At 41.0% G+C, this 27,984-nt stretch overlaps 2 protein-coding genes across 8 annotated transcripts in view; one reads left to right on the forward strand and one right to left on the reverse strand.

Moving 5' to 3' along the window:
• The window catches only part of atp13a2 (ATPase cation transporting 13A2), a 97,092-nt gene that overhangs the window by 12,980 nt on the left and 56,128 nt on the right, over positions 1-27,984 (reverse strand). The gene's annotated exons all lie outside the window — the stretch shown is intronic.
• LOC123974876 (citron Rho-interacting kinase-like) lies at positions 835-27,391 on the forward strand. Of its 5 annotated transcripts, none has more exons than XM_046055854.1 (38): positions 835-934; positions 1,480-1,623; positions 1,811-1,930; positions 3,377-3,547; positions 4,452-4,505; positions 4,591-4,644; positions 4,933-5,073; positions 5,208-5,336; positions 5,704-5,799; positions 6,045-6,161; positions 6,830-6,939; positions 7,800-7,974; positions 9,988-10,185; positions 10,440-10,493; positions 10,931-11,128; positions 11,477-11,670; positions 12,280-12,415; positions 12,588-12,692; positions 12,956-13,096; positions 13,325-13,432; positions 13,538-13,730; positions 14,195-14,356; positions 15,765-15,902; positions 16,385-16,565; positions 16,698-16,789; positions 16,960-17,064; positions 17,272-17,441; positions 19,713-19,793; positions 19,987-20,122; positions 20,598-20,737; positions 20,894-20,986; positions 21,124-21,232; positions 21,431-21,559; positions 21,954-22,034; positions 22,135-22,213; positions 22,439-22,621; positions 23,987-24,374; positions 25,075-27,391. In XM_046055854.1, exons 1-38 carry the CDS (start codon positions 872-874, stop codon positions 25,096-25,098), a joined length of 4,992 nt encoding a protein of 1,663 aa, XP_045911810.1. In that variant the 5' UTR covers positions 835-871; the 3' UTR covers positions 25,099-27,391. The 5 variants fall into 5 exon arrangements, with proteins under 5 accessions (XP_045911810.1, XP_045911811.1, XP_045911812.1 ...); XM_046055855.1 differs by having other exon boundaries at positions 5,211-5,336; XM_046055856.1 differs by lacking the exons at positions 23,987-24,374; positions 25,075-27,391 and adding exons at positions 23,327-23,374; positions 23,456-23,513.

The raw sequence follows: 27,984 nt of genomic DNA on the forward strand, positions 1-27,984 counted from the left end.
ATAAATAAAATGTATGTTTTAAGGGGGATGTCTTGGTGCAGAGGCGAAGGGAGCAGTGTTTGCTATCGTGATTATTTTTAACACTGTGACTCAGTCTGAGTCAACTTTATTAAAGATCCCTCTGCGGTATTTGTGAACTCATTCAATACAGACCCATTCATTTATTTAGAAGACTTAAATTTCAGAGATGTCTGTTCTCTGGTCAAGAGAAGAGTGGAAACTGATGTTGTGCTCTAAATTATTACCAAAGACTGGAAACAAAATAGGACATCACCTTACATAAACAGGGGGTAAAAAAACATGAAGAATGAGTGCATTGGACTCACTACAGAGCTCTGTGGAGAGCAACCCAAAGCAAAAGCATAGCCCAAATTCTTCTGTCACATTATTCTGTCAGGCAAACAGCAAATGTTCCCAGGTCTACACGGCTGTTTTCTTCAATGCAGTCTGTTTTGTCCTGCGTGAACCACTGCAAAAATGTTCTGTTGAATGTTATTCTAATAAAGTACAGAGTACTTTTCTTAAAAAAGTCAACACTTGTGTGCTCTTTGTGTCCGTTACTCATTTACGATGTGTGGGTGTCGTGTCTGTATTTCAGCCAGCTTAATAACAGCTGTTTGCTGTTGGCTTGGTGCTACATGATGTGGCTCTAAGTCATGATATGTGACGTTCAGTTATCCTCTTTTTGGTCAGCTGATATGATTTCAGAATTTGTGACATTTTTATGCAATAGAAATATGTATTTTGAATTGCATCCATGTATGCTGTACATAATCCTATTTAGATTTAGTTTGGTGACTGAAGAACATCTATATGTGTTCTCCTCAGGGCAGTGTCTGCAGGCCTCAACTCTCCTGCTAAGACCAACTCCATGGAAAAGAAACTGCACATTAAAAGCAAAGAATTACAAGAAACTCAAGACAAATGTCACAAGGTGAGGGTGCACTTTTAGCTCTTTTTTTATTCACGTTTCAGTAGTTCATCTCTAGCCCTTACGACAACAAGTCATTCCTGATTTTCAAATCCAAGAGCAGCTCCATCAAGCAAGCCAGAGATGACTAGACTAAGACTGATGGCTAACTGGAAACTGAAAAATTATATTTCCATATTGTAGAATTTTCTTTTGAGCAAAGAAATTATTCTATCATGGGTTTTATTACCAGACGTCTTGTGTTTATTCTGGCTGACTGGCTTAAACACAGATCAAGCAGGCTTCTGGTGCCGCTGTAAGAAGCCAAGTTGTTGTGTGTACAACATTACAACTACATTATTTTGAAGCATTCTGGGTTGGGTGATAGGTCATCTATATCAGCTATCAGCAGAATACATGGCTGATGGACCCTTCTCGCTGATTACAACCTCCTCTTCAAGTACCTTTACATCTGTGTCGCATCAAATGTAACACAAACCGTTCATATTTGTCAGCCTTCAGTAAAGCAGTGAAACTGGTAATTGTGTTGTCTCCTCTGGTGGATTCAGATGGAGCAAGAGATCTCCAGGTTCCAGCGTAAAATGACTGACCTGGAGTCAGTGCTCCACCAGAAGGATGTGGAGCTGAAGGCATCCGAGACTCAGAGGAGCATTCTGGAGCAAGACCTCGCCACCTACATTACTGAGTGCAGCGTGAGTCATAATAACAACTGTGTGTGCAGAATTTAAAGAGATGTTTAAACGTAAAAATGCTCTTACACGACTTTGTGTTTCACCACATATTGGTGCACTTGCATGTCACTGTCCTCAACCCTGCAAAAATCAGTATTGATTTGAGCAAACAGCAGCGTTGAGTTTGTGTGCACGTATGTGTTTGTAGAGCCTAAAGCGAAGCTTGGAGGAGGCACGTGTGGAGGTCTCCAGAGAAGATGACAAGGCCATGCAGCTGCTGCATGACATCCGCGAACAGAGCAACAAGCTGCAGGAAATTAAAGAGCAAGTATGTAAATCTTCTCATTCAAGCAATCCTCTGTCTCCTCCTTCTCATTACGATAATGATGTGGTGCATTTGGAGATTTTTTTTATAAACACTTAACAGTATTTATACTAAATATTTGTGCTGAATGAGGGGGAAAAATGCACAACTTTGTACTGCATCCATAACATCATTATTTTATTTGAGGGGATTCCTTTCCGTCTTCATACCATCATAGCTGATAAAGAAGTAACTGAAGCAGCAGTGAGATTATAGTCTTCTCTGTGCAGCCCTGTTACATAGGCAGGGCTTTCCCCTCTGAGGACTCCCTTGTCCTCAACTTTCAAAAAGGTCATCTCTGCAGATGGCATCCCTGCAAGGTACTACAGTACATGAGGCTTTGATCATTACTCAAGAGATTCGCCCACCCTCCTCCCAGGGGAATGAAACGCAGCATTTACATTTTTTTAAATCAGTGTTTATGATTCGAATCACACATTAAATTTGAACTCAAAAAATTTTTCAGACAGATAACCGGAATGACCTGTAAAGGACAAGACATTTTCATCCTTCATGGTTGAGATCCTGTCGAGTAGCCTGATGTAACTGACTACAGTTGAAAATGTTTGTGCACAGGAAGTGACAAATTAAAGAGTGAAGCGTTTACCAACATCAATGTAACATGTTGTCTCTGCAGAGATTTTTTGAGACATACGCAGTTATTTTTTTCTTTCACTTATAGACTCTTGTGCAAAGTTGCAAACTACAGCTTTAAAGTAGTAATCCTCGACTTGTTATCTTTCATTTTGACACTTTTGGTAATAAATGGTCATTGCTGCAGTCACTGCAGTTTCTATAGATCACTGCATAATGAAACAGTGTCAGCAGATCTGTGAAGTATATCTTTGTCTGTATAGCACTGGCAGCAATTGTTGCCTGTGCTAAGAGCACCGTTCCTCTGTTCAGGCTGGGCCAAATAAATCCTTGCTTTGGTTGTATCTTTTCAAAACGTACGCATAAAAACCTGCTGGCTGTTGTTTTGATTTGCTTTTATAGGAAAAGCTTGAATACAACAGTACATTTATTTAAGACAAACACTCAAAGTACCAACACTAAGTTGGTATATGTTGAATCACTGCTGAGTTCAATCATTTTGTAATAAATTAATATTTGAAAATGTGATTGATTATTACTTGAAGAGTTGTACAATCTTGTTTCCTTATGTCCTTAAAAAATACTTAAAAACAGAATGAGCAAATGGATTGCATTTATATAGATGCCTCATCAGCAGTTCTTGTCAACACACAACATTGTGTTACATTAAGGATATACTGTAAGATGGTCATAGTGGTGATGAACTTAACTAAACTTCATGAAACTTGACCTCAGATGTTGAATGAATTCACAGTCAGTGTTTGGACGGCTGTTTTTTACCCATTGATGACCGCTGTGTGCTGTCCGTGGACTTAGGAGTACCATGCACAGCTGGAGGAGATGCAGGTCACCATCAGGCAGTTGGAGGAGGACCTGTCAGCTGCCCGACGCCGCAGCGACCTCTACGAAGCTGAACTTAGAGACTCCAGGCAAACAAGCGAGGAACTTAAAAGGAAAGCTGTGGAATACCAGCAGAGAATCCAGAAGGTATGTTTGTACTAGACGCTTATAGGTCATGTAATGCAAATTAAAGTGTCTGTCAAGTAACAGGTAGAGTATCAGGGCCTCAACTGTGCGTTATACTACAATCCAGTATTTAAAAAATGTGAGACTGTAATTAACATTGAGTTATAAACATGCCAAGTGTGTCTGAGTTGTGTTTCGGTTTTACATCACTGTCTAATTTGAGTCTTTCCTTGTCGGTGCTAACTGCTGAAGTCATAGCTTATAAGAGCCAAGCACACAATCTGCAAAACCTATATACGTATGATGCTGTCCTTTCCACTTTGGTTTGATTGGTAGTGTTTGATAAAGCTTGTTGCCATCAATTATTGAGCGTTATTGAATATAATATTGCGGTCCACTTAGTCTGACAGACTAATGGACTTAAATTCCGACTATGTTTTGTAAAAGACATTACATCTGATGCTACACTGGCATGTTGGAGCCTCAAAGTGAGACTTCAGTATAATATTCATTTTCAGCCTAAAAATAAAAGCATATCTCTTAATGTGCAACTTTACAGATTCTCAACAATCAAAAGTAACATAGACCTCAGATATTGGAGAAGTCATTGTGAATGTGTGCACAGATTAAAATTAAGCAGGACTCAAGTGTGAGTTGCATTCACAATGGAGCAAGCTGTTAGTTACATTAAAAGAGTTTTACATTTGATAGTCTTGTGGATAAAGGCCCAGGGCGTGCTGCTGGAAGGATTACATCTCTCCGTTGGCCTGGAAGCTATTGGGATCCCTCAGGTGGAACTAGAGGAAGTTTATGGGAAAAGTGCTGCCTGGGCAGCTGTGCTCGCCCTTTCACCACTGTAACCGCTACAGAGAGGGTAGAGTCTTCTTTATTGATCAGTCTCTATTATATGCTAATTGTTTTTCAGGCTAAAGAGCAGGGCAAAGCCGAGGTGGAGGAGCTTCTCTCCAAACTAGAGAAGGTACCAAATTAATTGATCTATGTGCTTAGAGCAGTAGTTACCCTAAAGTTTCTTTACTGAGTTCACTGTGCTTTTTTTTTTTCAGACCAATTCTGAGCAGCAGGTCAAAATCCAGGAGCTCCAGGACAAACTGTCAAAGGTAAATTAATGTGAGAAAACATTATTCAAATTATTCAGGTCAAAAAAGTGACTAAATCCTTTTCTTTTGTTGTCTCTCCTAATCTCCGAAAAGCAGATGAAAACAGTTTACAGAATGTAGCAGTTTTACCAATTTTTGCAGCCTGCTGTTCTCCATTTATTCCCTAGAGTAGCTATTTTTTTTTATTATTTTTTTTTTCAACGTCTCTGTGGATAGGAATTGCCCAAGCATATCAAGAGGTTTGTCTTGGGATCCACTAACAGCCTTTGACCTGCTGACCTTCCCCAGGCAGTGAAAGCAAGCACAGAGGCCACAGAGCTGCTGCAGAATGTTCGGCAGGCCAAAGAGCGGCTAGAACGAGACCTGGAGCGCCTGCGAGGCAAAACCGATTCTAGTGACACTTTAAAACGCCGCCTGAGAGAGACAGAGGTACCAGAACTCACAATACTAAATAATGCAGTATGTGTTTAATAGTGCTTGGTTTCTTCGTTAAATTTTGCACCCCAACACAAGTCACTCTTTTCTGTGCGGTTAGCTTTACGTTATTGTTTTTGTGGTGTAAGCAGGAGGGCAGGAAGACCTTGGAGAACCAGGTAAAGAGGCTGGAGATGGTTGAGCGGCGGGAGAATAAGCTGAAAGATGACATTCAGACCAAATCCCAGCAGATCCAGCAGATGGCTGAAAAGATCCTGGTGAGAGAGCTGCAGATAAGGCTTGCTAATACTCTGACCCACTTAACCCCTAATTTCACCCCCCTGCCCACCCCCATTCATCCAGTATCCTCATCAGTTATCTCACCAATGTACCCACTGCACACACTTCTCTAAAGAGAGCTCCTTGTTATCTGAGCCTTCATACATGGCTACTAGTCAACCAGTACAATTACAAACATAGATTTGAACATACGCGTAACTTTACCGGTGTCAGCATGAGCAGGCAGCGCAGCCGACTTGTGGATTTCCAGCTTTTCAATGCAAGTGTTTTTCATTTCTTTTAATTTTTCTGTTAATCATCACGGTGATAGTGTGTAATATACAAAGAAAATGTTACTCTCTTTAGGAACTGGAGGAGAATCTGCGGGATGCCCAGTCGACAGCCCAGAGGATGGAAACTCAGCTGGTTCAAAAGGAGAGGCTTTTTGAAGACAAGATCAAGGTGGGTCAGCCTTACATTGTCCAGGCTACTGAAAATATATCTGAGAATGTGTTCATATACAAGTGTAGTAATTCCTTGTCAGTCTTGCCATTTCAAATCAGTGTTGTACATTTACAACCATGTCAGTTATTTATTTATTTTTAATGATTGCTTTATCACGTAGCAAATTACAGACTTAAACCTAAATGTGAATTTGTGAAGTCAGCATTGACAAGTCTAATCTTCGCTGGTTCTGTCTGGTCAAGGTTCTGGAGGCCCAGATGAAGGTAGACTTGGCTGACAAGGAAAGTCTTGAGGCCAGAAGGGCCCAGCAGGAGGCGGAGTCGCGGGAGAACTGCAAACTTATCAGTGAACAGAAAGCGGTAAGAAAACACAACAGCCTTTTTCTTTATAAATATTTATCCCTTGAGGTATTTACCCCCTGAGGTATTTGCTAGTAAATTTTCTGAGGTGGGCATAAAGCTTTAATTTGAGCCAACAAAGGGATTTAAAGTATTGCATTTGGCACTTTGACACAACAGTAGAAACAGCAGCAATTTATATAGTTGTCTGCTTTTAATTTTTTGTACTGAATGTCTCAATGAGTTGAGTTGTGAACATATCCTACCTTGTCATTCTCCTCTGAATTGGTTCAGAAAATTTGACAGCTAGACTTAATCAATGTTTTTTTGTTTCTTAACATAGTAATTTGTTATAGTGGATCAAATGTATTGGAATCTACAGCTGGATTAAATTGCAGTATACTTCATGTTGCACTATAAAGCCCGGGCTCAAGTCCTAATCTGGTTAATGTGGTAGAATTGAGGCAGTTAAGAAGCTTTTAGAGGCAGTCATCTGACATTGACAGCAGAAGATTCAGGCAACACCTTAATGGACTCTAATAGGATTTTACTGCAAAATTTCCTATAAAAAGAAATTGTGCTGCTGTGTACCATGATTCTTAGTAGGATTTGGCTATCAATCAAAAGTGAATTTATCCTTGCTTTTGTTGGGATGTCCACCATGTTACTGTGTCTCCCTCTTCCTATAGACCATTAATGCTATGGATTCCAAGATGAAGAACTTGGAGCAGCGCATCGCTGAGCTGTCAGAGGCTAACAAGCTTGCCGCTAACAGTAGCATTTACACCCAGAAGAATATGTGAGTTAACTAGACCTTCTGCCCACAGAGTGCTTTTATGAGTGCACCCACACTGACTCCTTGAGCCTCCAATTACCTCATTAGTGTGCACGTGCGTCTTTGCGCACCATGTCTGATCTGTCTCCCCTGTGTGTAAACAATGTTTAATCAACCGTATCATCTCTTAGCTTAAAGAGGCTGTAATCGATATTTTTATAATAGCAAAATCAAATGATAATGTAAAAATAATGTGAAAGGGCTCACTCATGATGATGAACCTAGGGAGAATTATCTCCTGACCCTGCAGCTCCCCTCAGCTTTGCTATGCTTTACAGCCACTGTACACTACCTGCTCAACACTAAAAACATAGATAGACACAGTTATCAACCAGCTGGGGTGCATAGTAGCAGCTGGAGATATTTCCAGGCCAAAAACACTTAAAGAGAGTGAATATTGTATTTACATTCATCAGATGGTCAGAAACACCACTTCAAGTGAATACAAATGTTGCTCGATAACTGCTGGATGTTTAAATAAGCAACTGTTTGCTAACAAGTTCGCCATATTAACTTAAAAGGTTTCATTGTTTTGTTTACAACTTGTGTCCCAGGTTTTTTTGCCCCTAAGTGGCCAAAAAAATACAGAAAATGCAGCTTCAACTAATTTTAACATAGAAATGTCATCACCTGAATTTACAAGGTTTTGTTTACTCAGTGAATGACCTACAGTTTATTGGGTGTCTTGTTAATCTAAGCTATTTTCTAAAATCTAAATGTTTTTATATGTTGAATAAATGCTATGAGACTCGGCAGAAGTTTTTGAAAGATGTCTACTTCAAAATAGGCACTGTAATAGCCATCTGTGTCTATATTTTTGTCAGGAAAGCCCAGGAGGAGATGATCTCAGAGCTTCGCCAGCAAAAGTTCTATTTGGAGTCTCAGGCAGGCAAGCTGGAGGCCCAAAATGCCAAACTGGAGGAGCACCTGGAGAAGATGAGTCAGCAGGAGCAGACCAAGAGGACCCGGCTGCTGGAGCTGGAGAGTAGGCTGCGGGAGGTGAGGCAACAGGAAGCAGAGACACGACTCAAAATCTGTTGGCTCAAGATTAAGTAATTCACTTTAACTAGCACACAGTGTAGCCTTACATTATTACTATCCACAAAAGGGATTAAGGCAGCTGATCAGCCAGCAAGCTCAGATCCCTTTCAGATAAACTGCTAATTAAATATGGTAGGTATATAAAGGCACCACTATAAAGTTGCCATTGGGCCTGTAGACAAGCTGCACCGAATGGTCCAGCGGAGCCGACAGACTTCATTTGTTATTTTTGGAATAATGTGATGTGACAATATGTTTAACCACATCAAAATAAAGCAGGCCAGTGTTGCATGCATGAATAGTTTACCCATAAACTGAAGGGCAGGGGTTAAAGAGTCCCCATGATGTCAAGCATCCACCCTGCAGAAGTATCCTTAAGCAAGGTGCTATATCAGCTCTGCAGTTTGACCTCCCTGTGAAAGCTTCATAATTGTGAAGACTGTTTGTTTACTAGATTCTATAAAGTCGAACACTGATACACTAAAGTTAATTAAAGAAGAAAATGGCTGTTTTTCAGATGTCTGGCAGTCAGTGCATCACTCTAGAGTTAGACGTTTTAAAGTACATAATGTTTCTTCACCGCTCTGAGAAATGCACCACAAAATCCATTATCTATACTGCATCCAATGTGAGCCTATTCTATAAAAAGAAGTTTTGACATAATTGAGAACCACAGCCCCCCTTTCTCCTGCTCGAGAGCTCTCACCCCCTGGTGTGCTGTCTGCTGATGTTACTGGTGAACAACCTGCTGACTGGATGTCACATCTCTACCTCCACACGCTCTTTCCCACTGAGACGTGGTACACAGATTGGCACTAATTGTTGGCCTTTCTGCACCCTCACACACACACACACACACACACACACACACACACACACACACACACACACACACACACACTCACTCTGTCCTCGCTCACAAACAAATATGTCCTTTGAGATGAGAGATCCATCTCAGTAATAGTCAGAAACCTGGAGGGTTTGGAGTAGCTAAATGCACCCTTGTGTGTTGCAACTTTACTTTGTTTGTGGACTCTCACCAGCACAGGTTTGAAAAGGTCTTTATTTTTTGGTCTTAACAACTATAACACTTTAAAGCCATTACCAGAGTTTTTATTTTAGAAACCTAAAGTACACTTTTTGGTTTCTCTGTGCTGTTTAATTTTTTTTTGTTTTCTTCATTTCTGTATCTGCTAGTTGGACTCGTCTCCTCTGACATCCTCTAATTATTTTCCTTTTGTCTTTTTTCTTATACTGCTCATTCAGCTTGTATTACTGCATATCAATTGGATACTTTTTTAGCTTTGTTCCATTACTTTGTTCTTTTAATTAGGGACGCACCGATCCGACTATTTCAGTCCCGATACCGAGGCCAATACTTTGGGCTTTCGGTGTCGGCCGATGCTGAGTACCGATCAAATACCAGTGTAAAATTATAATAATATTCCTCACTGTGAGGAAGAGACTGTGTAAGGCAACACCAGGCTTGACTTAAGCATTGCTTCCTAACTTTGTAAAACACCTATGTTAGCTCTCCTAGCAAAATGTTCTGGTCTACCAGCACACTGCTGATGCAACACGTTGGATGTTCATAATTGAAGTGCATAGATTGACCCCACTGTCACCGATACCCGATCCAGCTACTTGAGTCAGTATCGTGCCATTATCTGTTATCACTATTGGATAGGTGGATCTCTACGTTTAATTGGTCTTAAATTTCTGATGGCATTAAAAAAGTTCCTCAAATGTCTTGAATTTTGCTTATTGAATGCAATGGTACCAGTTTTAACCAGTTTTTAGATTCCCTCTAATTTATGAATCACGCTGCTGTCCTAAAACGCCTCCCATCTGGTGCTCTGAGCAGGTTTTTTTTTTTAAATGCTGAAAATTATATGCAAATACAATCTGTTTCGGGTTTTTTTTCTACTGTGATTTGCACACAGCATTCACCCTAGTCCTGTTTCATTGTAGATGGGCCTAGAACATGAAGAAGAGAAGCTGGAGATCAAGAGACAAGTGTCAGAGTTGACCCTCTCTCTGCAGGAGCGCGAGTCCCAGATTAGCAGCCTGCAGGCTGCTCGTCTTGCCCTGGAGAGCCAGCTGCAACAAGCTAAAACTGAGCTGGAGGAGACCACCGCTGAGGCTGAGGAGGAGATCACTGCCCTTAGGGTAAGACAAACGCGTTCAAGCACATATGTGTGCAATCAGAGTCACTCATAGACATACAGGTGCACATATGTTCAGCACAATATATAGTTATATGTAGTAGGCAATCTGTGCATGTTATGCATGCAATATGAAGGAAAGTTCATGTTATTTTTTCAGTTTATTTTGAATAATGCTGTCAGCAATATCTCATTCTTCATCATTCTATGTAGCAGTTAGATGTGGTTGAAGTTTTGCTCTGCATTTGTTTCTCACAGAATCACAGAGATGAAATTCAGCGCAAGTTTGATGCTTTGAGAGACAGCTGCTCTGTAAGTGCTGACACTGCCTTTTAAAAATATGGGGATTTATTGTCTAAACTCTAAAAGTTCATTATTTACACACATACATTTACTGTACCTAAATGGTGACATGAATAACATGTAGATGGATAACAGTAATGCAAAACTTAACAAGTCACCTCCTTCAACTTTGAAATAAAACATCATTTGAGATTTCATTTGATATTTGACCTATTTAATTTAATAACTCCTACATGGCAAAAATGCATCTCTTTGTGGTGGGATTTGGGAAATAACTTCACTATCTGAGTGTACACATTAATTAGTGTGATTGTAAAGCTGTAAATGTTCAGTAGCCCAGCTGTACTATTGATTATTTCCCCCTGGCTTTCCTGGCCTAAAAAACATCCTAAAATATCTGTTCACTTCCATAAGGCTAACACCTCTACCTGTTTACATTGCCTCAGGTGATCACTGACCTGGAGGAGCAGCTTACACAGCTCAGTCAGGAGAATGCGGAGTTGAACCGCCAGAACTTCTACCTGTCCAAACAGCTTGATGAAGCATCAGATGAGAGGGAGGACCAGCTACAGCTCAGCCAGGAAGTGGACAGGCTGAGGAGAGAGGTGGCGGACCGCGAGATGCATCTCAACAACCAGAAACAGGTAACACACATTAATACACAAACGCTTGAAAGCTCTTGAACATAATTAACTGTAAAGCTGTAACTTAGTAGATATTGTTGAAAGGTAAATATATTGTTGACAGTTGAAATTATTTTAGTGTATTATGTTCCAGCAAGGCATTGGTGTGTAACAAGTCAAGCTGCGTTTTTAACCTTATTTATCCCCGTGTTCTAGATCAAAAATGGCCTGATATATCATGTAGCGTTTAAGCATCAAGTGAGACTGTCTGTTGTGACTGAAAATGCAGGGGAGACGACGATCACGTGGTTTCGCCCAAAAGCTGTGAAAGATGTTCTCTTCAGTCTGCTGTTTCGTTTATCCTCCCAGAACATTGAGACACTGAAGACCACATGCAGCATGCTGGAGGAGCAGGTGGTGGAGCTGGAGTCCCTAAACGATGAGTTGCTGGAGAAGGAGAGGCAGTGGGAGGCTTGGAGAGGCGCCCTGGAGGATGAAAAAAGCCAAGCCGAGAGACGCACCAGGGACCTGCAGAGACTGTTGGACAATGAGAAGCAGAACAGGTAACATACATGTACATACATACTATGTCATTCCATATATAGAGTAGTGTGTGCAGGTGTGGGAAAAATACTGGAAAGTAAGAATTGACATATTAATAGATTATATTTATCAATCAACAAAATGCAAATTGAGGGAACAGAAGAAAAATCTAAATCAAATCAGTATTTGGTGTGACCAACCTCATTCTGACCAAATCCCAAAGTCAGTTTGCAGAAATGTAGCCCCAAACTTCACCACGCTTCACTGTTGCCCGAGACACCCATTCTTGTACCACTCTCCAGCCCTTCTGTGAACAGCCTTGTGCTGCAGCTAAATTTTTTTAATTTTTGATTCATCAGTCCAGAGCACCTGCTGCCATTTTTCTGCGCCCCAGTTCCTTGAGCCGCTTGGCCTTGTTTCCATGTCAGAGGTTTGGCTTTTTGGTCACACCAAATATTGATTTCATTTAGATTTTTCTTCTGTTCACTCATTTTGTATTTTGTTAATTTATAAATATGAAATCATTCATACTTTACAGCATTTTTTCCTACACCTGCCTAAAACCTTTACACTGTACTGTACGTCAAAATGTATTGCTATTGTAAGACTTGGTATTGTGCTTTTCACAGGGTGCGTGCGGACCAGCGCAGCACTGAGTCTCGCCAGGCAGTCGAACTGGCAGTCAAAGAGCACAAGGCTGAGATACTGGCCTTACAGCAGGCCTTGAAGGAACAGAGACTTAAGGCTGAAAGTCTGTCTGATACTGTGAGTCACAAGCGTTTGTGTGTCTTATTTATGATCTAACTTTAACCCAGTCTTCAGTCCTTTTAAGTTAAACAAAAAATATTTCTTTGCATTCTGAGAGAGGAAATCCGTACTGTGTTTGTAGCTGTGGAATTCAACTTTTAGATGATTGAACACACACATGTTCCCACAGCTCAATGATCTGGAGAAGAAGCACGCCATGCTGGAGATGAACGCCCGCAGCTTACAGCAGAAACTGGAGACAGAGAGAGAACTGAAACAGCGGCTGATGGAAGAGGTGAAGAAGTGAAATGCGACCTCATAAACAGACACCTGTATTCATTAAATTTAAGTTACATTTGTTATAGATTTGTCCCTCTCAACTCCTTCATTCAAAAACATGAAACCAAGGAGACCATTTTTAGCCAACTTTCAACACTTCGCTAAAATGGTCTCCTGTTTGGCCTGTTGAAGACGCATCTTCTCTTAATTAAAATTGCTAAAATTCTGAAATGTGGCTGATTTCCTTATTTGAATATCTGTGTGCTGTTGTCCCCACAGCAAGGGAAGCTGCAGCAGCAAATGGACCTCCAAAAGAGCCACATATTCCGTCTGACCCAAGGCCTGCAGGACGCCTTGGACCAGACCGACATGCTCAAGACTGAGCGGACCGATCTTGAGTACCAGCTAGAGAATATACAGGTGTTTAATGCAATACCTTTGAAATTTGAAGTACAGAAATACAGTGGTCTCTCGGGAGAAAGAGTCCTAGTTATGTATTAGAATAATGCGACTGATGTTGGCAAGTAACAAGGTATCTCAGGGGGACCAAGGGATAGAGGAATCCTAATTCATGTGTCTCAAAGGGAATTCTTTAAATGTTTTTTCAGAGGTGTTCCCTTCTCTGAAGATCTGCTTTCCTTCCTGCAGGCTGTATACTCCCATGAGAAGGTGAAGATGGAGGGGACCATCTCCCAGCAGACCAAACTTATTGACTTCCTCCAGGCCAAAATGGACCAGCCCACCAAGAAAAAGAAGGTCTGTTAAAACATATTAGATTGATAAACAGCTTCTATCTACATTTAAAAATGAGTATTGTACTGCTCTTACATAGTATTAGTAACATGTTCCCTATCTAAACAGGGTATATTCGGGCGGCGGCGTGAGGATGTAGGCACCACGACTAATGGAGCTCTGGCTCCACAGGCCCAGCCAGCGGTTCCCATGCAGTACGGTGACATGAAACTGGCTTTGGAGAAGGAGCGCTCAAGGTGCGCAGAGCTGGAAGAGGCTCTGCAGAAGATGAGGATAGAGCTACGATCCCTCAGAGAAGAGGGTAGGTCTTATTGTTAGTCCCAGATTTGGGACAGGCTTGACACCTTATGCCATGCCTTGGCAGCAAGGAATGAGCTGATACTCTGTAGCTGACCCTTGATTATCATCCTTCCATAGAGGGAGGCAAAATTTCTTGTGATAAACAATCCCTGGTCTGTGAAACAGAGTGCAAAGTGTTGATTTAACTCTGGTAGTCATAATTTTTCATCATAAAGGTCCATCTGAGATGAGAAATGACAACCTAAGTCAGCTCAGGAAATCCTGTGTTGTGCCTCCTCCCAGACATATTTTAACAGAGTTGCCATGGCAGCATTTTACTCCATTACCTACACATGCCAAGAACTATGAGATTATTTTTTTATATTCAGAATCTGTTAGTTCAGTTTTTTGGTAATGGACTTGGTATTTCCATCTTAATAGCTCTGATCTAATAGTAGATGGTTTTATTTATTTATGTTGATACAGCGGCTCATTTCAAAGCCCAGGAACATGTGGCTCCTTCCACGCCAGCCCAGGCTCGACACCAAATCCTCATGTCAGCCATTGTCAAATCCCCAGAACATCAACCCAACCCCAGCAGCCTGCTCAACCCCTCCACCCGCTGCAAGGAGACCGCCACACCTGAAGGTTAGTCACACGCACTGACACACACTGAAAGCGAGACTAATAAACATAGGTAAACTCGAGGCTGTCCCCTGCCCTAACAGCCTCAGTGGGTGATCCTAGGTTTTCCTGTTTTGAATCTGTAGAGTTTTCCCCCATAGGTGTATTCACCCTTAATGCTATCAGTGTCAACACAAATTGACTCTCTGTTCACTTATTTTGTTTATGTGGTGTGTTTGTGTGTGTGTGTTCTTTCTATGGCCTTTCTCATAAAGCAGGATTATAATGTTAAAGTTTGATAACTGTGCTCAGTACATGTTAAACCTGGGTCTTGCTCCAAACCAGGGACATGGACTGAAGTTTTACTCACTGTGCATTTATCCAGCTAACTTTGTAATCCTGCTTGGTCCTGTATCACAAAGTACAAATAGTAAATTAGCCAGGTAACATTGGTTTTAATACGGGCTTTCTGCTGTCAGAAAGCTAAATTACCTTTTCTATGGGGTTGATCACCATGGAAACTGAATCGCTGAACTGCTGCATATATCATAGCTGTGTAGCAGGTTCAGTGGATCACATCAAAAGCCCGTCTAAAAAAATTGAATAACAATTATAAAAAGGATCCTCCACTGACAAAAAGACTGCATTAATATTAAAGTCTTGTTATAAAAAGCCTCAGAAATTACCTTACAGACCTACTGGATCCAATACACGACATCAGAAGCTGTAATAGCGTCATTTTATCAGGCACACGTTTGGATAACAGTAGCCTAAGTTGAACTTTGTGATTCAGGCCCCTGACTGTCTGTGTTTCTTTGCTTTCACATAGCTATTGTTAGACTGCTCTCTCCTTTCTGTCTCTTTCCTCTTGCTCCTCACAGAAAAGAGGAGGGTCACCTTTGAAAGTAAGTTAGCAGTCATCACAACGCGTCTTCTCACATGCATGAGCTCATCGACATGCATGTAACATGTACACACATTCTCATAAACTGTACATCTGTCTTATTGTCCTATTGTCAAGCTTTAACTTGGCCAAATATTTTATTTTTATAGGTCGAGTGTGATGTGATGTACTCCTCCTTTTTTTTTATTTCTTTTTTTTTTCCTGCATTGTTCCTGGAATCATAATTTAGATTTAGCATATCGTTGGATAGATAGTTTTTCACCCAGAAACATTTTATTGCATGCCATGGTCACTGGCATTCATAATCTGAGTCTGACATTACTACACTTGAATATTGATGTGCCAAATACCTGAAATTAGAAATGATTCATACATTATTCAAATTGCCCCATGCTGCTTGAGAAAACTTAATCTCATGGACGTAGCTGGCTTTTGAAGCGATTTAAGCCACAAAATATTACGGTGTCATATTTCTCTTTCAGTAACTCCTATCCCTGCCCACTTCTCCTTCCAATTTTGCAATTGCAGAGTTCGGCCGTCGTGTGAAAGAGAGAATGCACCACAACATCCCTCATCGTTTCACTGTGGGCCTCAACATGAGGGCTGCCAAGTGCGCCGTCTGCCTGGACACTGTGCATTTTGGACGACAGGCTGCCACTTGTCTAGGTTTGTATGCTGCACTGTAGCGGGGAGCTCTGAATGTGAAGATATTCCTGAGGACACATTTATTGGCCAGTCTTGGCAAAAATTCTAGTGTTAAATACTAATAGTTCTTGTAGCGAGGCCATCACATTAGTCTCTTTCACATGGTGGAATCAGATTTGTTTCGTTTTGGCTATCATTAAAACTCCTACTGTTCTGGAAAAGAAAAATATGCGATTTTGATACATTCCCAAACCAACAGTGTAGAGACGCTGTGAAAGCACATCTGAAAAACACAGTAGGTGTCCTCCTGTTATCGTCAGTTATTGTCATAACAACATCAATAAAAATGATGATGGGTATTTGTATACTTTTATTGTGAGAACCCCTACCACTCTGCTTCTGCTCTTTCAACAATGCAATTGCAGTTTTAACGCTTCTCTGAAAGAGCTTTAATTAAACCCAAATTGGCATGTTTTCACCCCCCTCTCTTTGCTGTATTATAGAGTGCCACACCCTGTGTCACCCTAAATGCTCACCATGTCTCCCGGCAACCTGCGGTCTGCCAGCTGAGTATGCCACTCACTTTTCAGAGGCTCTGTGCCGAGAAAAGGCAAACTCTCCTGCGCTGCAGGTCAAAGAGGCCAGTGGGCATGTTCGATTGGAGGGATGGATGAAGCAGCCTAGGTAACCTCTGACCTCAGTGCCTTATGACCATACTGACCACGTATCATTAGTCCCGACCCCCCCCCCCCCCCCCCCCCCCCCCCCCCCCCCCAGCTTTGACAGTAATGTGCATTTGTGTGTTTGCTGATGCAGAAACGGCAAGCGTGGTCAGCAGGGCTGGGAAACGAAATATGTTGTGCTTGATGGAACCAAAGTATCTATCTATGATACCGAACCCAGAGAAGGTCAGTAATTCATTTTTTGAATGCCTATATTTTCATTGGTAATAGAAAAATACATTTTAAACTTGACAGAACGTCGCTGATTCCTTATTGAGACAGTTTGTATTTATATTACCATGTAGATCAATACAGCAGTGTCCAATTAAAAACCTCATGTGGTGTTTTTCTTCTAGACTGTATAAAAGCTGAGGAGGAGTTTGAGCTCTGTCTGCCTGATGGAGAGGTGACCGTTCATGGAGCTGTTGGAGCTTCTGAGCTCATCAACACTGCCAAGTCAGGTGCTGGATCAATACCACCTAATCCTGCTACTCTCCGCCTATTGTAGGATTTTAAGTGGATCATCCTCTCCCCAAATTTTAAATTGGATCACATGCCCCATTTATACTTCTAATCTCACTATACAACAAAACGGACAGTTCTGCTCAACTGCGAAATGACGCTGTTAGCAAGATAGCCAACCAATCCGTCTTTCTGTGTGAATGCAGACATCCCGTATGTGTTGAAGCTGGAGTCACATCCACACACCACCTGCTGGCCAGGCCAGTCCCTCTACTTCATGGCTCCCAGCTTCCCTGACAAGCAGCGCTGGGTGGCTGTACTGGAGTCTGTGGTGGCTGGTAGCCGTGGATCTAAAGACAAAGTAGATTCTGATGCTGTAAGTATTTAGTATATTGTATTTTTCTGATTTCTTTCAAAATTCAGAATTTGGCTCTCAGATGTGTAAGAAAGACAGCCCAGTCTCACTTATGCACATTTCAAATAGTAACTTTTTCCAAGGGTGGCTGTATTGTTTGGTGTGAAATATATTGAATGCCTCCATTAAACATCAGCCAGTGCCTTCACTTCTTTTTTTCCCCCTCCCTCTTCTTTCTCTCTCTCTGCATGTTCTCACCATCTACGTCTCCTATTTATATGTTGTCATCGTCTTTTGTTGATGTGATTATACTGTGCGTGTGTATCTCCATTCAACTCGGTTGTGTGGATCATATTATAGGCAGGTGGTTCTAAAAGACAGAAGAACCTATCCCCTCTGGTTCAGGTACAGTAAGTAGCTGCACGAACGCTTGGGCTTCAGTCGACCGACCGACTGAGCATGCAGTAGCTGTGCACATCTACGCATATAACACTGATGCTGTTCAGTGCAGGTCAACACAGAAGTCACTTCCCTGTGGAAAACGGCTTCATTCAGTGGTCAAACACACACATTATTTATACCATACACTCATAAACTTACATAGTGCATGGATGTGAATAGGCACTGCTGTGCACCTCTGGCCTGGTTTCATGTACTGTGTCATGCATGCTTCTGCAAAAGCCATGCACTGCCAGCTGCCCCCTACACTGGAACATGACAGAGACATGTACACACTGAGTTTAACTTCACTCTTTGGGCTACTGATGTTGGTGTTTGTGTGTATATTGCTGTTTTAGAAGCAGCAGCGTCTCCAAAAAGTGTTACCCCTGCCCTGCTAATTGTTAAACACAGACATACATACATATTTCACTAGTCCAAACATGGGTAATAATGAGCTCTGCACAAGTCAGTCAATTAAGTAACTGGGAAAACCGTTTCTTTATGGACCTTGCTTTGTGCACAAGGACACTGTCATGACGGGACTGAAGGATTCAGTATATTATCATATGCATTAAAATGCCACCAGCGCATTTTCATACAATGAAAACTGTATGCCCTGGCTGCTGTATACACAGTATACAGTTGCTATTACACACACACACACACACACACACACACACACACACACACACACACACACACACACACACACACACACACACTATAGTGTTACAGTATTAGTACAGTACATAAAAAAAAAAAAATAGAACAATAAGCACAGTGGGTAGTAGCTACCTGCCCCTGTGCCCTGCCTGGACGCTACGATATCACTTACCTAATGGTAGCACTAAAAATAAGAGACGGCCTGGATAAGTGTTATCCAAAAGGCCTTCTCCAAACTGTTACCACAATGTTTGAATCCCGTTATCGTCTAAAATAATATCAAATGCTGTAGCATTAATGTTTACGTTAACTGGAATTGAGGGGTCCAAACCAAGAAAAATGGCCCCTGACCAAAAGTACACAAAAGTATGTGGATATTTTTCAACCGAGTCAATTTCACACTGCAGTGCTTGCCACTTATCATAATTAGCTGTCTAGCATAAAACTGTCATCCATACTGAATGGTCTGAGCATCCATAAAGTTTTGAATGCTGACAATAAATAAAAAAGGCAGTGCCAGTGTGAAATACTTTACATGCTATTATGTTGTTAACTGTTTTGTATGGACACCCAGAAAACGGTTATACAGATTTTAACATGCTGACGGAATTGTGTGTGCAACACTGAGCATTGGAAACCGTCAAGTTCTAAATCAAATGCTTCGTCAGTTCCTATTCTTGTTTACTATCTTCTTTGATTTAGTTAAATCAAAGAGCATTAAATTTATCTTTTAAATTATTTTATTTAGCCAAACGTTTTTTTACAGCTGTTTCTGTTAAGAAAATATTATGTTTGACATATTTGGGATCTATTAAATTAAAAATGTATTATACTGTATATATTATTTATTATGCCAAATATTATTAAACTTTGGCATTTTGATGTGGGTATCTTAGTAGCACTTTTGTTTAAAAAATATCAGACAATACCGGTCCCAAATAAAAATATATTTTTGTGTGTGTGGTCAGGAGAAAATATGTCAGTGGTCTGGTGCAGACATCCTCAGCTTACATGTGAATTTAATTTATTAATAATGAAGGATGTATTCAGTAATTCAGATAATTGGTAACGGCTTTCTGGCTGTCATCCTTGCTGGCTCACCTTTTCTTGCTCTAAAGCAACCGATATGTAGAAGAACGGCCTAACCTGCCCCCCCTCCCTCTTGCTCTTGCTCTCTTGTCTGAATAGAAACTCCTGGGCAATTCTCTGCTGAAGCTGGAGGGTGATGACCGTTTAGACATCAACTGCACTCTGCCTCTCACTGACCAGGTACAAAGACAAAAACATGTAACATTTACAGAAACTCTCCGCCTATGTAACTTAAAATGAGTGAGCCAGTGGCGGCAGTGTGTTGTGTGAGGAGTCGGTCAAACGTGTCTTCTCAGTTAGACAGTCTTTCTGAATCCTGCACCATTTTGCTGCTTGTTTCCCATGTTATGATCTAGCTTATTCTTTCCCTTAGATCGTGTTGGTTGGCTCTGAGGAGGGTCTGTATGCTCTAAACGTCATAAAGAACTCTTTGACCCACATCCCTGGGCTGGCCTCCGTCTTCCAGATCCAGATCCTGAAGGAGCTCGATAAGCTGCTGATGATCACTGGTCAGTACATGAAGTAAAATGAATGCTATTGTACTCACAGTAATTTTAATTCTCTTATGTCCACGCAAGCTAATATTTTTAAGACTAATGCGTTATTCACTCAGTAAAGCTTTGGTTATATTGACAAATCATTTATTATAATATATTTATATCTTAATATCTATATCTTCGAATTGCATTTATACATAGCATCACTTTTTTTTTTGTGTGTGTAAGGAAACCGTACCTTTCTGGTTGTTTCCATTGTCATTTCCATGGACACAGTGAATCAAATAGGCTGCACAGACACCATGAAAATGGAATTAACTATTTTCAACTCATTTTCAGTTCTTATTTATTAATGAGACTAAAAAAACACGGGGGAACAATAATATAATATAATATTATAATATAAAAGATGCGTATAGGTAGCACTTAATCTAAACAGGAGATTGCATGTGTTTCTGATTGTCCGTGGTGCGTTTGCTATGTCCAGGAGAGGACAGGGCCTTGTGTCTAGTGGAGATCAAGAAGGTGAAACAGTCTTTGTCACAGTCCCATCTCCCAGCTCAGCCTGACCTCAACCCCTTCATCTTTGAGACAGTCAAGGGATGCCACCTCTTCTCCTCTGGAAAGGTGGGTTAGGTTGTTGTTACTTATACAGAGAAAAAAAGTCCTTCTAATTAGACTATTATTTAGTCAGAGTTAATGAGCTGAACATAGCACCGGTAGCATAGCAGTGTGCTGTCTGATTACCGAAGTCCTGATTACAGTCTTGTTCTTTCTTTACAGATTGATAATGGGACCTGTATCTGTGCTGCTATGCCCAATAAGATTACAATTCTGCGACACAATGAAAACCTGAACAAGTTCTGCATCCGAAAGGTGAGTTGGCCTTTTAAAGAGAAGATGGATGACTACACAAAGGAAAAGGCAGTGCTTTGTGGCAAAGCACATGCTTTGTTTTGCTTCAAGGAGTAATGAGGTTGAAGAAGTGTTGAACTTTTGTTTTGTGGTGGCAGGAGATTGAGACATCAGAGCCCTGCAGCTGCATCCACTTCACTGGCTACAGTATCATTATCGGGACCAACAAGTTCTATGAGATTGAGATGAAGCAGTATGTGCTGGAAGGTAGGTCACCCACCGCTGTGATGTATTTATAGTAGGCATCGGCACACAAATCCTGTATTGATATTACATTTTAAAATAATATTTTTCAGTCAACCAGATGGTGTTCTAATCAAGTCTACTCAATTGTGATTCTGTTGCTGTGAGGTTTCAACATTCACACACCTGTATGAGATGACTGATATTGATTTCTTTTTGCAGAGTTCCTGGATAAAAACGACGTGACGCTAGCTTCAGCTGTCTTCGCCGCGTCCTCCCACAGCTTCCCCATCTCCATCATCCAGGTCACCACGGCTCCACAGAAAGACGAATATCTGCTCTGTTTCCATGGTTAGAAGTTAATTTCTCTTTGTGGCAACACTTTTACAGCATGTTGTGTCAACACATGTAGCAGTTAAGGAGACAGAATTTAACAGTTTGATAAATGTGCGTTTTATTCTGTTCTGTTCCATGTATTCTGACAGCTCTCTGTAAAAGGTATAGTTTGGGATTTTTGAAGTGAAGGCTGCATGAGGTACTTATCCATAGTAGGTTATCTACACGTTTTGCTGCTGACCCTGTCCACAGCAGTAAGTTGCTTAGCTTCTGTGCTGGTACAAATTTCTGTTTCTCCAAACTGAGAACGCACAGACTGCCATCGTCTGCAGTAAATACACTGACAACGGAGTACCTCATGCATTTAAAAAATCTTGAACTATCCTCCTATGATACATTTTTCTTTCAGAGTTTGGTGTGTTTGTGGATGCATACGGCCGCAGGAGTAGAAGCGATGATATCAAATGGAGCCGCCTGCCTCTCTCATTTGGTTAGTGTAAATCAGAATTTCTTCCATGTCCAGGTCTTCTTTTTCCCCCCCGATGGTCCGTTTATGATTTATGATCTGATGTGGATTTTGGGTATTTCAGCCTATAGAGAACCCTACCTGTTTGTGACCTACTTCAACTCTCTGGACGTTATTGAAATTCTGGGACACGCTGCTCTGGGGTAAGATAGCCTTCTGCTCCTTTGTCTTGTACTGACTAACTGATGCACTTTGTACTAGTGCATCAATAAGGGTTTACACTAAAGTTTTCCCAGCAAAATCATTTTATGGATATTTACTCAGTGTTATTGTACACCATTAGTGCCAGGGCTCATAAAATACCTACACAAGGATCATCCCTTTCATTCAGCTGTTTTAAAGGATACAGTGCCTAATGTTCTTTGCAGGCCCCATTCATACGCACACCTGGATATCCCAAATCCACGCTACCTTGGCCCAGCCATCTCCTCTGGGGCCATCTACCTGGCCTCTTCCTACCAGAACAAACTACGGGTCATTTGCTGCAAGGGCAACCTGGTCCAGAGCCAAGAGGGTGTTGGAGACCTGCAGCGAAATGGCTCAGGACGCAGGTGAGGACATACACTATTTGTTTGACCTGATTCAGGTCACACTTTCTGTCTGTTCCATTCTCTTAATGAACCAGTTTACACCATTACACTTAACCAAAATAATGTCTGTTTTGGGTATTAGTTTGGTGACACAGTCAATCCACAACAAGCTTTCAACTTTACTTTTCCTGCTTTTAATGTCACCACACATTTAGAGCTAAAAAAATATCAACACTAAAGATGAACAATTCATCAATTTCAAACCATACCCATCCCCATTCATGATATCATCACCTTCATCTTCCATTTTCTATTTTCTGTAATTGTGGAGACCAAATCTAATGTGGGAAATACATCAACAAATGCAATGCTCAACCACATTAAAATAAATGAATGAATAAATTAACAGAATGCACAAATAAATTGCAAACCCAATCCATATCTCTGTATTATACATTATCCCATGTCTTAATTTGTCTAGTGATGGAAACAGATGACCACTGAGTGGAAATGAATTCTGCTAAAGGAAATCATGAGTTGAAAGTAAAAGATAAATACAAATGTGTGCATTTTCTGTGCTTAATTATTCATTTCTCAGTTTACTTGAGCATCTGACTTAATTTATTTTTTGGTGAGGTTTGGTCTTCCCTATTATTCAGAGACCATAGAGTAGGAGCATTCCTCACACTGCACTCCTTTATTACATGTACACTGGTGGTGTTGAAGGGTCTATGGGACTAGCTGGCAATGCTGGGGACCGGTTGGCATCCACAGGTGATGATGGTTAAATTGTGGCCTTTATGTTTGATCTGGTTATAAAACAAAAGGGTAATGTCTTCATTTTGCTCTTTACAGGAGGAGGTGTTCACTTTTTATCTGTAGCAAATCCTGAGATATGTCTTTTGAAATTAAAATACATTTTTAAAATGTTTCCTGTCAAATGTAGAAAGGAAATTGTTGAATAAAGACATCCTCCCTTTATGACCTGAGACTGGTCTATTATATATTATATAATTGAAGCTCACAGTGCGGATTTTGAAAACTACCTTTGCAGGCCAGTCAAAGCTTTTCTCTTTAGTTACTGTTGTCAGCCACTGACCACCAAATCAGGTAGATGGGTTCACTCTGTTCTAATTATAGAGCCGGAATTGTGAAATCAGCGTGTCTTGTAGTCCCATGTGATATGACACAGAAATAACAAATAAACAAACTAATAGCAATGCATGACAGCTTATCAAATGAGCTTGATTGTGAGTCCATCATCCTCACCACATCTGTTGACTGACCTGACAGTGTCAAGCAAAGCCCATGACCCGAGACCCGAGTAACCATTTCCTTTGACCTATGCTCCCTGCCCGTCTTTTTGCCTCGGCTCCTCCCTAACAGCCCTAACAAGCGTGGTCCTCCTTCCTACAATGAGCACATCTCAAAAAGGCTGGCAGCCAATCCCCTAGTTCACGGAGATCCCGGCACACCTCACCGCTACCGAGAGGCTCGCACAGAGTTTCGAAGGGACAAGTCCCCCAGCCGTCCACTCGAGAGAGAGAAGTCTCCTGGCAGAATGCTGGAGAGTCGGATAGTGGGGTCTCCAGGCAGGGCCATGGCTGACCCCCGCTTAGAGCGCTCTCCGGGCAGGGCCATGGCAGACCCTCGAATGGACCGCTCTCCTGGCCGGATGATGGACGTTCGTCGAGAGAGGTCCCCCGCACGATTCGAAGAGCGCCAAAGGCTTCACACTGGCTCTGGTCGCACACCCATAAACCCAGTCAACAAGGTTTGTCAATCAGTTTTGTTGACTTTTACTATTTATTACTCCACAGTTGCTGTATGAATTGATACACTACTACTCAGTTACACTACTATACAATTACTCACACAGCCCACCGCTTTGGTCCACACTTAATACCTGCAAGACTATTTGTTGAATTGTCATGATATTTTGTGAAGACATTCATGGTCCCCAGAAGATACTTTCTGATGACGTGATATTGATCCTCTGACTTTTCCTTTAGCACTACTAGCAGGTTGACATTTGTGATTTTTGTGACATGTTTTGACAATTACTGGATGAATTGTCATGAAATTTGATACATATATTTATGGTTCCCAGAGGGGGAATCCAAATGACTTTGATGATCGCTTTACTTCTCCTGCAGCAGGTTCATATTTCTGGTTTTGAGTGAAATGCCTCAACAACTATTAGGTGGATTGCTGTGAAGTTTGCTGCAGGTATTCAAAGTCTTCAGAGGATCAATTCTAATAACTTTGGTGATCCCCTGATTTTATAATCTAGCTACATCGTCACGTCAAACTTTCTGTGTGTCTTTTATACTGTAGTTGATGAGTATACATTTATATATTATTGTATGTTTTGTTTTTTATTTTCAGTTAGCATATTTCAATCTAACAGTCTACCTGCTGCTTCATGCATGTGCATGTATTAACCTGACTTTGGTTACGACGTTATGCTACAGGTATGGGACCAATCATCTGTTTGAGAGACAGCAGAGCCACATACCCGGACGAGAAATTCATCTTCAGAAAGGGAAAGAAGGCAGCAGAGATCCAGTGAGAATGTCACCAACTCATGATGAAACACTGCCACACATAAGTTTTGCCTGACATCAGAGCTGACAAACACACAAAGGGAAACAACTGTAGCCATCAGAACAGGGAGAGGACGAGAGAAATAAAAGATGTCATTAGAATCAGGTTATTTTTCTCAATGAACTGTCCCGAGTACATAAAGGTACACAAAACGCCATATTTAACAAATGTTTCACTTCTTCAAAAGCAAGATCTGGGATGCGAGTTCTCAACTTTAGCCCTGACTCGATGGGTTTTGCTTGTTTCAGTTAACTCCAGACAGTAGTGACTATGATAAATAAGCACAGCCATAGCAACGTTATCTTATCCGTAAGTCAATGCCTAAATATTTACAAAGTCAGTCACTAGTGAAAATGGTTCACTCAAAATAGTCTTAATACAACTGGCTCCTGCCTGCACTCAGCTCTGTCCACAGTAGCTACAGATCAGGGCGTACATCTAGTGTACATTTAATAGCATTTCTGGCTCCAGCCCTGCGCAGACGTGTCAACACACAATCATTATCAGCTAATTACAATCATTCTCATACAGGACTTGGCTGGAGCACAAACAAATTTGAAATAAAATTAAAAGTAATTAAACCCTCCCTGCCCTGTAGAACCATACACCGGATGATTGTCTGCCCTCGGATAGGTCGACACTAAAACTGCACTACCCACAATCCTCAGCAGGACTTTCTAATCCTTCAGAACGCTATCTGACTGTAAATAGACGAGACATAATTTTATATATATATTGAGAAGGAATTTCAAGGCTGGATAAGCCATGTCTATTTTTGTTAAAGAAAAAAAAGTGACCACGTGTCCTCTTGAATGTCCACTGAGTATTCTTTTAATATGTCCAAACATCCTTTATCAAGTGAGTGATTGTATCTGGATCCAACTTGTGTATGCACTTCCATCTGTCAAAGGCAAAACCTCAGTGCTGAACTATATGACAGGAGGGGGGGAATCATGTCTGAAGCTTACAACATAGTACTTGAGCATTTTTTTTTTTTTACAATGTCCCTTATAGTGTATATAACCCAAAATTGTTCAAGGTGAAGATGAAAATAACCGTCGTTTTTTTCCTGATTCGTTAATGGCATGGATATGTATATCTGAAATGAAACCAGAGTGTTGTCTTCTGCTTCTGCCTCATTTGGGTTAAAATTTTAACAATGAAGCACGTGAATAATATCTCCTTTCTTTTAACTATTTCCTGATTGCACAGTAAATTCATACGATTATAATTACAAAGTACCTTTTTTTTTTAAGGTGGGGTATGCAATTCTATAGAAATCCAATACCACAACAAATACCAGAAGATAGAGCGAACGACACAAATAATGTAACGTAACGTTAGCTGGGTTGTGGGTAAGCATCAGAACAACAGCACACGTTGGCAAACTAGAAAGTAAGCTAAATGTCTGTGGGCAAGTCATGTAACGTTACCCAAAAATCATGTCTCAAACTGCTAGAATTGTGTTGTGTTGGGGGACGGGCCACTTTGTTTCCCACAGAGCCAGGGCTGAGGATAAACCCCAGATTTTCTTTTCAGCACGTTGAGCTAGCAGACTGTGAGGAGATATACGCTGAACTACAAAAAGATGTGTATTAGATTAGAATTGCATACCCCACCTTTAAGGCACTCTTGGCAAGTTAAACAGCCAGCCCAACCTTGACAAAGCTGATTTTATTTCTATATATACTACATACTTTGATGTATGGAAATAGAATATTTCTGTTGTTTGTTTGTTTTTCTTTTAGAATATATATACAGATGAGATGCCACACTTTAACTTGCCCAGTGTGTCTGATAACCATGGGCCGCTCAATAGGAAGATGTTTAGGAATGTTAGGAAGTTTCTCCTTTCTTTCTGAATCCACTAAAGTTCTCTTTAGATGTAAAAATCTTCCTGAATGTATTTAAGCCAAGAAGATGGAACTGATTCATTGGTCACAAATGTTCAAGAAAAAGCACCCAACACTACAGATTGCACAAGTTTTCCAGTTGTCTGTAAAGGACTCTATACAAAAGGGTTTCCCATCCTGTTTTATTTTTATATTCTTTTTATTTCTTTTCACATCATAACGCCGTTAACGCTGGATATATTGATGTCTGCTAACAAATGTTTTAGTAGCGTTCTCTGTAGAGATTTTGTCACAGAATATTAAATATTATAACTATTGTCTTTCACTTCTACTTTGCCTCCTTGTTGTGCTTATGTGATAATTAATACCCTTCACTTGTTTTAGTAAAAAATGCTGACACAGAACCTTTTAACATTCATGCTTCACTCTATAATGGAAGGGAAGCGAGAACTGGTCTCATTTGAAGATCTTTTCCCTTTTGCTTCCTACTCCCCACTCAGACTTCAGCCTGTGAAATGACCATTTGTCCAAGTCTGTTGTGTTAGAAGAGGTTAGTCTATTTATAGGCGTCTGATCCCAGTGCTCAGCCAAAGCAACGATGGCCTGCCATTCCAGTTACGGTAGCTCCGGCGGCTGCTTGGGTCAGGAACTGAGAAGAGCTCGACGGATTCAACAATAGCATCTCAGTGATTAACAATACTGCTTCTAATTCTGACCACCTTGTACACGCTGGGCTGTTTGATGTCACCACTGACATCTGCTGTTAGTTCATAGGCAGCATTTTATGTGACAGTGTGTGGACTTCAGTGCAGGCAGGCTTTCAGCGCCTCTCTTTATAGATCGCCCACCCGAGCCCTCACCTCCTAACCCTGGCCCATTCAGCTCATTTTCACAGACTGTCACTTTTCTTGACCCGGGAGCAGC

The sequence above is a fragment of the Micropterus dolomieu genome, linkage group LG08 (assembly GCF_021292245.1).
Source record: "Micropterus dolomieu isolate WLL.071019.BEF.003 ecotype Adirondacks linkage group LG08, ASM2129224v1, whole genome shotgun sequence".
NCBI lineage: Eukaryota > Metazoa > Chordata > Actinopteri > Centrarchiformes > Centrarchidae > Micropterus > Micropterus dolomieu.